General features: G+C 42.7%; 1 protein-coding gene across 1 annotated transcript; it reads right to left on the bottom strand.

Annotated features, from left to right (window-relative positions):
* Window positions 1-287: 287 nt before the first annotated feature.
* LOC123082872 (uncharacterized protein At4g22758-like) lies at window positions 288-1,190 on the bottom strand. The gene is made up of 2 exons (XM_044505095.1): window positions 850-1,190; window positions 288-746 (listed from the first exon to the last, which is right to left on the bottom strand). Exons 1-2 carry the CDS (start codon window positions 1,145-1,147, stop codon window positions 610-612), a joined length of 435 nt encoding a protein of 144 aa, XP_044361030.1. The 5' UTR covers window positions 1,148-1,190; the 3' UTR covers window positions 288-609.
* Window positions 1,191-10,880: the final 9,690 nt, after the last annotated feature.

Here is a 10,880-nt window from a genome sequence, read left to right as displayed (position 1 = left end):
ACTCGTTTTACAGGGCACACGCTACTTTCCTTCAGACATAAGACATGGCAGGGATGAGTGAAGAAGCAGATGATGCTACCATACAGTACGTTGATTCCAGGTGAAGTATCTCGTGAAAACCAACAACCAGTGGAAACTCTGAAAGTGCCCATCAGTTTGGTAAGGAACAGCTGAGATCACAGGTGGGATCATATTCACCCACTTAAATCTGATATTGCATCCCTATCTGTTACAAGTCCTTGTTATACTGCATGATGTCATCAGAATTCGGAAGAAACACAAAACATAATCAACAGGACGTATTACAGACTTCAGTTTCCTGTGCCTCACTGACAAGATGGTCCCTCATGGCACTAGGTACATACATATACGTTGCAACTTGCAGCTGTATACATACAGCGTCTCCACGTACTTATCTCGAGCTCGTAAATACGCCGGACATGTATCAATATATGTATCGTTCCTTCGCCGAACTGTACGTACCTAAGGTTACACTACTTACACACTGATCCAGAGGATCTGACAGACCGATCAACCAAAGAAGGATCGAACTTCAGTTATATATACTGGACACATGCCGATATGCCAACTCGTTTTACAGGGCAAACGCTACTTTCCTTCAGACATAAGGCATGGCAGGGATGAGTGAAGAAGCAGATGATGATCTGATCTCAGCGTCAACCTGGGGGCGCAGAGGAAGAAGTTGCGAGAGCCCAAGTCCACCACCTTCGCCTCCGGGTCGAGAGCTGCATCAACGGAATCTTGATTAATTCAGGCGCGCGGCCGGGGACGTTTAAAGGAGGAACTGGAAGGAAGGCATACGCAACGCGGCCTCTGGATCTTACTTACCGTCGAGGGCGTATTTGGAGAGGTGCAGCTCGAACCGTGCGGCCTTGTCGATTGCGCCGTCTTCGGCCGGGAGCGGCGGCCTGCGACCCTCGGCGGCATACGCGTCGACGGCGGCACGTGCCAGGTCGGCCACCGTGGCGTCGGCGCCCAGCAGCACGTGCACCGGCCACAGGCTCCGCTCCACCGTCACGTTCACCAGCAGCCGCGTCAGCCGCGGCGCCGGCCTCTCCGACAGGGCCGCCACCGGGTGGCCCAGCAGCGCCTCTATCGCGGCTGGCATGTGCACGGAGCTCCTCATGGCTGGCCGGGACGGAGAGAGAAATCAATCAAGATTGATCGACGGTGCGCTGCGTATAGTGGACCGTTGTCTGACTGACTGTTGTTTGCACTGACACTGACAACTTATATATATAGGAGTATGTATGTACGTATAAGTTTTATGTACGTGGCTACGTGGCTACGTGGTGGTAGTGATAGTGAGCAAATTCGATGTGGTATTGGTCGCGGTCGCATGGTAGAAGACGACGACTGAATCGGTGCTGGGCTATGATAGGTGGAGGGAGCGAAGAGGCACGTACGAATGATACGAGGCCACGGGGCTGGGGATGACGGCATGCACGACGGCGTCGATGGAGTTCAACTGGGGAAGGCGCTAGCTGACTCTGGCTATGCGGTGATCGGTCGTTGTAACGTGCTGGATGGCCGGGGGCACGGCGGCCGCGGCGACGAATGTACTACGTCCACGTCTTCCCCAAGACTCGAACGGAATCTACTATGGAGACAACCCATGATGGATAGCCTAACTGACAAAATGGGCAGGGCAGGCTAGCTTGTCGCAGGACACGCAGATGAGGAAACATGAACCTACCCAGTCCTGGCTGCCCGATTGCCTCGTGATCCATAAAGCAGTTGAATCCTGCACTGAGGGCACAGTAAACTTTAAGTTTTAACTTTTGAGACGTGCGATTTTGCATCAAAAGATATGCAATGTTGAAAATCGAAAGCCAAAAGGAAAAACACACTTGAGGGGCTTGGTGCCCGCTCACCTGCGTGTCACAAATCCTCTCCCTAGTTTGTCCGCACTTCAATTAAACTCCCAGTTCTTCGTGCGTTATGTGTTTCCCTTTTTTTTTGTGTTTTTCCCTTTCAACATGTCCTTTTGCTATCTTGTAACTTGTTGTTGTTGTTTTCACTGAAAAAATCGTGAGGAAAGCAGATGACCAGTTTTAAAATAACTTTGCGACTGGTTTAGTTTGAACACTCGAGTTTTCTTCATGCATGTCCAACTTTGATAAGTTAGATTGAAGCACACAAATTGGCGCATTTACCACAAAACATAATGGCTACCTTCAGAAAACTTGAGTTCAACGGGTCAATTTTGCTGGGAGTTGGTGCTTTGAAAGTGGGGGAATAAAAAACCGAAGATATGAAGGGTCCATGTTGGGCCCACAAGACAAAGCACACGAATTGACATGAACGTATACAATGGACAAGGCAAAACCCTCCCCAAGCAGCAAAACCTGGATGTCCCTAGAAAAACTAAAATGTGGCAGTTTTTATGTCGGGCCGGAGGTTATTTTCCAGGATGGCCCGGATTGCAGGATCTACTAGAGATGCTCTGACTCCTGACATCTCCTATTCCCTGCAACTTATCTATTACATCCACTTTTCGCCTATCTCATCTAGATTTTTACTCTAATATTGGTCATTCCCAACAATAATCTAGCACAAGCGAGCTCATGGTGAAAAAATAAGCCTCCTTGCGGCTTGATATGTTAGCAGCCATACAGAGAAATAGCCATCTCTTTCCCGGGGTCTCCGTATTCCCAGACTGTATTTGGAGTTCATAGTGTTTATTTTCTTCCTCTGCCATATATCCCCTAAGCTAGCTTCTATGCATGCTTTTCTTTGCATGTGATCTAGTAGTCTTTTTTATGGCGGCAAAGGAGTTTTCGCCAACTGGTAGCTTGTGGAGCTTGCCTCTTCTTCAGCGGAGATTGAGGCATTGAGCAACATATATATGTGCTAGAAATTATTTGTATGTTGTAAGGTGGTTGAGTATGTACTATTTTACATCGATTTTATGGCGATAAGTAGTACATTTATTGCGAATGATCTTTTATGTGTTATGAATTACATTCATTGGTTTGGATTTATTGGGGGCAAATCATGCATGCATTTTGACAGAGAATTATTGTATCTCTCACAAATAAAATAGTGGTTCCTTTTAGAGATTGATACTTGGTCTCATAGTTAACCCACATTTTTTCTACATGTACTCAGACAATCATTAGTGTTATTTGCCAAGACCCAACCTAGTCTGGTGGTTCTGATGTTCAAAACATATACAATTGCCACAAATGTGGTGGGTTTATGATAATATTGCGGACAGTTAATGAATAAAACGATCATAAATTAAGCATTTTCTTAACTACATAACGGACTGTTGTTTGAAAATACCCACCGGTGTGGCACACTAGTCCAAATCATGTCTACAGAGACCCCGCACATCAAAGGAAAAACAACACGTGTGAAACAAGTGTCTAGTATTCCACTGACAATTGCCTTTCAACAGAAACAATGTATTAGTGGTGGATGTTCTATCGAGTGTTCCCCGGAATATTGCCTTTCGACATATTGCCTTTCAACAGAAAACATGTATTACATGTGGATGTTCTCTCTAGTGTTCCATGTAATATTGCCTTTTGACAGTCAACTTGTCTTCAGTTAGTGCACCATCTAACGACAGTCAACCTCACACAGGATCCAAATGCTGGACTAAACTAATCTAGTATCATAGTGACGATCGACTTGTTAGCCATGAAAGATAAATTGTGCGTACCAATGTATATCATAGATTTTTTTCCGAAAAGAGGGGGCTCCCCGGCCTCTGCATCAGAATGATGCATACGGCCAACTTTATAAAAAGCAAATAGGTTCAACAAGGTCTTATAGTCTCAAGAAAAGTAAAGAAAAGCTCACAAAGAGCCAATAAAAAAGTAGCCAAAAAGCCACAACCGGCTGGCATAAGAAAGATAGGAAAACTAATTGCCTATCCTATTACATGACCGCCATCCAAACCGGTTGAAAATATCCCGTGCTACCATCTCCCACCAGATAGATACAGAAACCAAACGCTCCCTGGCCTCCGTCGGAGTGAGTAGCGACCACATACGGATCAACGCAGTGGCACGGAAAATAACCTGCAAAAAATGAATATTTGTTGTTCTGCGAATGTGTCTCGCTGTTTTGGACTCTATCCCGTTAAGCCACGTTCCAAATAACATGCTGACAGAATTCGGAGGAGTAATGTTAAAAGCTATGTGCACCTAGAACCTTGGCCAACAGGCAATCAAGAAAAAGGTGTTTGATAGTTTCATCCCGATCACAAAAACTACACCTAGTAGATCCTGTACAGTTACACTTTGCCAGATTGTCCTTAGTTAAGATGACTTGTTTATGTACAAACCACATAAACACTTTAATTTTTAAAGGAACTTTGACTTTCCAAACATATTTGGAACTAGGAATGGAGCTAGAATTGATAACATCGAGATACATTGATTTAACTGTAAACTCCACAGTCCTAGTAAGCTTCCAGCGCAACTGATCGGGCTATTGAGACAACTGAACCTCCATCAGTCTACTCACTAAATGGAGCCACGCTTCCCAACGATTACCGGCAAGCGTCCTCCTGAATTGAATATTAAGGGGGATGGACTAAAGTACCGTTGCGACGTAAGCTTCACGACGTTGAACAATACTATAAAGAGACGGGTATTGAAGCATGAGGGGTGTCTCTCCTAGCCAAGTATCCTCCCAGAAATGTGTGTTTGCGCCATTTCCGGTTATAAACTTTGTCCTATTAAAAAAGGCTGATTTGACTCTCATGAGCCCTTTCCAAAAAGGCGAGTCCGTCGGTCTCGTTGTCACCTGTGACAAAGTTTTGGAGTGAAGATACTTACTACGGAGAATCTGCGCTCATGTGGCCTCAGTCTCAACAGATAGCTTATACAGCCACTTGCTGAGAAGACATCTGTTTTTGACTTCAAGACTTTCAATGCCAAGACCCCCTTGGTCTTTTGGTCGAAAAATATATCCCATGTGACGAGTCTGTATTTTCTTTTAAGTTCATCACTCTGCCAGAAGAATCGGGATCGATAGAAGTCCAGCCTTTTCCTAAGTCCAACTGGAACCTCAAAAAAACACAAGAGAAACATAGGCATACTCATGAGAACCGAATTAATAAGAATTAATCGGCCTCCGTATGACATGAGCTTGCCCTTCCAGCAACTTAGTTTCTTCTCAAATCGATCCTCGATGCACTTCCATTCTCTGTCTGTCAGCTTATGATGGTGAATTGGTATACCTAAATACGTAAAAGGTAAAGTCTCCAATTCGCATCCAAACAATTGCCTATAGGCCTCTTGTTCCTCATTGGCTCTTCCAAAACAGAACAATTCGCTTTTATGAAAGTTAATCTTTAACCCGGTCAATTGTTCAAATAAGCATAACACCAGCTTCATATTTCTCGCTTTCACCAAGTCATGCTCCATAAAGATGATCGTATCATCGGCGTACTGTAGGATAGACACACATCCATCAACTAGATGAGGCACCAAGCCACCCACCTAACCAGCCTCCTTAGTCCTTCCTATTAGAATTGCGAAAGTATCAACTACAATGTTAATATCCACGTGAAGTTGTAGCGTTCCTTAGCCCTTCCTATTAGAAGTTCCGCGTGAAGTCCAATTCTTTGCATGGCCGGATACTAGCTAACTAAACTGTAGATGATCGATGTGTATTCTGAACCCGAATTCAATGAACTAAGTATTATCACATACAAACAACATATCTGGATCTTATTCTTACCCTAAAGACACACATCTAAATGTTAAACGTATTGTACCAGTTATAACAGTGTATGGGTGGGATACTACCAGCATCTTATGGAAATTTTGACATGAAGATATTCATGTAATCACACAAGGGGTGCTACATGAAGACTTGATGTTTCGTTGATTATGTTTCTTCTATCATTTATTTTGTTTCACCCTTACATGGTTTAGGGTTTGGCATCACAATTGAGTCTTTGTTTGCTATATGTTGCGCTTCAATTCATTTATATGTTCTATTCTAGCTTTCCTTTGTTTTGACTGCATATTTGCATATTCTGCCTATGTTGTGCACATATCTTTTCTTTCTTTTGTTGATAGGTATCACGACGTCTTTTGAGTTTTTCCTGCTTTTCTCCATCAGTTATCTGTGCATTGAGCTCTGCTATTTTTTTCGTTCTTTTGTTGATAGGCTTCACGACGTCTTATGAGTTTTTGCTGCTTTTTTTTATCGGTCATTTGTGCTTCATTGGTCATTTGCGCCTCATCGTTCATCTTTGCTTCATCGGTCATCTGTGCATAGAGCTCTGCTTTTTTTTCTTTATGATGTTGATAGGCTTCGCGGCATTTTTTGAGTTTTTCTTGTTTTTTATTCATTCATCTCTGCATAGCGCTCTCTTTCTCTCTTCCTTTGTTGCTCCTTAGCATCCATTATTTGATATTGTCAAAAATGCCTGCCTGCCTGCATGAGAGTTTTGGAAATTTTAAACAAATATTATCTATTAAAAATGGGGACTTGATTACTGATGACCCACAAGTGTAGGGGATCTATCGTAGTCCTTTCGATAAGTAAGAGTGTCAAACCCAACGAGGAGCGGAAGGAAATGACAAGCGGTTTTCAGTAAGGTTTTCTCTGCAAGCACTGAAATTGTAGGTAACAGATAGTTTTGTGTTAAGCCAATTTTTAACAAACAATAAGTAATTAAAGTAAATAAGGTGCAGAAAGATGGCCCAATCCTTGTTGTAGCAAAGGATAAGCCTGGACAAGTTCTTATATAGAGAAAAGCGCTCCCGAGGACACATGGGAATTATCGTCAAGCCAGTTTTCATCACGCTCATATGATTCGTGTTCGTTACTTTGATAATTTGATATGTGGGTGGACCGGTGCATGGGTACTGCCCTTTCTTGGACAATCATCCCACTTATGATTAACCCCTATTGCAAGCATCCGCAACTACAAAAGAAGTATTAAGGTAAACCTAACCATAGCATGAAACATATGGATCCAAATCAGCCCCTTACGAAGCAACTCATAAACTAGGGTTTAAGCTTCTGTCACTCTAGCAACCCATCATCTACTTATTACTTCCCAATGCCTCCCTCTATGCCCAAACAATGGTGAAGTGTCATGTAGTCGACGTTCACATAACACCACTAGAGGAGAGACAACAAACATCTCATCAAAATATAGAACGAATACCAAAATCACATGACTACTTATAGCAAGACTTCTCCAATGTCCTCAGGAACAAACGTAACTACTCACAAATCATATTCATGTTCATAATCAGAGGAGTATTAATATGCATTAAGGATCTGAACATATGATCTTCCACTGAATAAACCAACTAGCATCAACTACAAGGAGTAATCAACACTACTAGCAACCCACAGGTACCAATATGAGGTTTTGGGACAAAAATTGGATAGAAGAGATGAACTAGGGTTTGAGAGGAGATGGTGTTGGTGAAGACGTTGATGTCGATGGATATTGACCCCCTCCCGCTGAGAGGATCGATGGTGATGATGATGATGATGATTTCCCCCTCCCGGAGGGATGTTTCCCCGGCAGAACAGCTCCACCGGAGCCCTAGATTGGTTCCGCCAAGGTTCCGCCTCGTGGCGGCGGTGTTTCGTCCCGAAAGCTTGCTTATGATTTTTTCCAGGGTAAAAGACTTCATATAGAAGAAGATGGCCACTGGAAACCTGTCAGGATGCCCACGAGGCAGGGGGCGCCCAGGGGGGTAGGGCGCGCCCCCCACCCTCGTGGCCAGGGTGTGGGCCCCCTCTAGTACTTTCTTCGCCCAGTATTTTTTATTAATTCCAAAAATAACTTTCGTGGAGTTTCAGGACTTTTAGAGTTGTGCAGAATAGGTCTCTAATATTTGCTCCTTTTCCAGCCCAGAATTCCAGCTGCCGGCATTCTCCCTCTCCATGTAAACCTTGTAAAATAAGAGAGAATTGGCATAAGTATTGTGACATAATGTGTAATACATCCCATAACGCAACAAATATCGATATAAAAGCATGATGCAAAATGGACGTATCAACTCCCCCAAGCTTAGACCTTGCTTGTCCTCAAGCGAAAGCCGAGATCGAAAAATATGTCCACATGTTTAAAGATAGAGGTGTCGATAAAATAAAATACGGACATGAGGGCATCATGATCATTCTTATAACATCAACATATATATATTTTGTCATATGATTTCCTATGCTCAAGTAATAATCTATCCACAATGTCTAGTATGAATCAGAAACTTCATTGAAAACTAACAACTATAATCTCAGTCATTAAAGCAATTGGAATTTAGCATAACATCGGAAAGAGTCAATATAAGAGCTTTTCAGCAAGTCCATATACTCAACTATCATTTAGTCTTCCACAATTGCTAACACTCACGCAATACTTATGGGTATGAAGTTTTAATCGGACACAGAGAAAGATAGGGGCTTATAGTGTTGCCACCCAACCTTTTACATCAAGGGTAATGTCAACAATAATAGTTCATCCTAACTTTCATCCAATTGAATATATATATCAGGATGTCTCCAACACAAGGTGCTTGCCGAAGGATAAAATGTAAAAAGGAAAGGTGAAGATCACCATGACTCTTGCATAAGGTATAGGACAAAAGTAAAAGACAGGCCCTTTGCGAGGGAAGCAGAGGTTGTCATGTGCTTTTATGGTTGGATGCACAAAATCTTAAGCAAAAGAACGTCACTTTATATTTCAACTTATGATATGGACCTTTATTATGCAGTCCGTCACTTTTATTGCTTCTATATCACAAGATCGTATAAAGCTTATTTTCTCCACACTAATAAGTCATACACATTTAGAGAGCAATTTTTATTGCATGCAACATGACAGCTTACTTGAATGATCTTAGTCAATCCATAGGTAGATATGGTGGACTCTCATGGCAAAGCTGGGTTTAAGGATAGTTGGAAGCACAAGTAGTATCTCGACTTGGTGCAAAGAATTTGGCTAGCATGAGAGGGAAAGGCAAGCTCCACATGTTGGATGATCCATGACAATATACTTTATTTCGAATATAAGAAAACATAACCCATTAAGTTGTCTTCATTGTCCAACATCAACTCTTTAGCATGTCATATTTTAATGAGTGCTCACAATCATAAAAGATGTCCAAGATACTATATTTATATGTGAGAACCTCTCTTTCTTTATTACTTCCTATTAATTACAACAATGACCAAAACTATGTTTGCAAACTCTCAACAACTTTTATTCATCATACTCTTAATATGTGAAGTCATTACTCTCCATAAGATCAATATGATCTCTTTATTTCTTTCTAGTCTTTCTTTTTCTTTTATTCCCTCAAGATCATAGAAAGATAGCAAATCCCTTGACTCAACACTAATCTTTATTATATATAGCTCATGGACTCGATTACATAGAGGAATCATAAAGAAAAACTCAAAACTAGATCATTCTAAAACTTTATTCTACTAGATCAAGATATTACCAAAAGGATCGAACTAAGAAAAACGATAAAGATGGGAGTGTGATGGTGATACGATACCAGGGCACCTCCCCCAAGCTTGGCAGTTGCCAAGGGGAGTGCCCATACCCATGTGTTCAGTCCTCCTTTGCTGGTGAAGAAGGTGGTGGTGATGATGGATAGTCACACATCGAGCGTAAGAGCTCGTCCAGTTTGCGGATAATTCCCTTGAGTGCGGTGATATGCTCTGATAATCCCCAAGTGCAGGGAATCATCATAACAATTTCCAAAGGTGGAAGTGAAAAGTATGGAGTGTCGAACCCACAAGGAGCTAAAGTTAAGATCAATATTCTCTCAAGTCCTATCTGCCACTGATACGACTCTACGTACACCGAACATTTCCTTCCAACTAGATACGAGAAATAAAACTACATTGTGGGTATGAAGAGGATAACTTTGCATGATATCGGAGAGCTAAAATATAAAAGTAGGTGTTGTTATCATAAAGTTAGAGTATATTACTAAATATTATAAATAGCGAGTGTGGAATAATGATGGATCGGTGTGCGGAATTATCATAGGCAATTGTTAACAAGACCGGTAGTCGTCATTGCAGTTTCATATTAGGGAGAGGCATAAGCTAACATACTTTCTCTTCTTGGATCATATGCACTTATGATTGGAACTCTAGCAAGCATCCGCAACTACTAAAGATCATTAAGGTAAAACCCAACCATAGCATTAAAGCATCAAGTCCCCTTTATCCCATACGCCACAACCCCCTTACTCGGGTTTATGCTTCTGTCACTCAAGCAACCCACTATAGGCAAATCATGAATGTATTGCAACACCCTATAGTGGGAATCCCTCACGGTTGCGCGACACGGAGGGCACAATAGGAAAACACCAAAATAAAACATACAACTCGTACCAATCTAGATCATCAATCAACCCAATGACAAAAGATATCTACTCAAAACATCATAGGATGGCAACACATCATTGGATCATAATATGTGGCATAAAGCACCATGTTCAAGTAGGGATTACAGCGGGGTGCGGGAGAGTGGGCCGCGTAAAAGAGATGAGGATGGTGATGATGATGGTGATGTTGATGAAGACGATCACCACGGCAATGATTCCCCTCCCGATGGTACTCCGGCGCCACCGAGAGATAGGAGGAGAGGTCCTCGCCCTTGTGCTTCCTCCTCCATGGCCTCCCCCTGGATGGGGAGAGGTTCTCCCTCTGGTCCTTGGCCTTCATGGCGATGATGGCCGCTCCGGGATCCTCCTCCATGGCCTCCGTTCATGATGGCCCCCTCCGTCAGGGTGCCAGGGAGGGCCTAGATTGACTTCTCGTGGCTATAGAGGCTTGCGGTGGTGGAACTTCCGGTCTAGGTTATTTCCCAAAGGTTTTTGTATTTATAGGAGAGGTTGGCGTGG

This window comes from Triticum aestivum, chromosome 4A, assembly GCF_018294505.1.
Source record: "Triticum aestivum cultivar Chinese Spring chromosome 4A, IWGSC CS RefSeq v2.1, whole genome shotgun sequence".
In the NCBI taxonomy this organism is placed as follows: domain Eukaryota; kingdom Viridiplantae; phylum Streptophyta; class Magnoliopsida; order Poales; family Poaceae; genus Triticum; species Triticum aestivum.
The sequence above is the reverse complement of the archived record's forward strand: the minus strand, read 5'-3'. Positions and strand labels throughout refer to the sequence as shown.

What these genes read in the sequence shown, in the direction of transcription:
- LOC123082872 (XM_044505095.1), bottom strand. Translation starts at nt 1,147, where the DNA reads ATGAGGAGCTCCGTGCACATGCCAGCCGCGATAGAGGCGCTGCTGGGC. An exon ending in CTCCAAATACGCCCTCGACG is followed by an intron (nt 747 to 849) that starts GTAAGTAAGATC and finishes CCGTTGATGCAG; the next exon opens with CTCTCGACCCGGAGGCGAAG.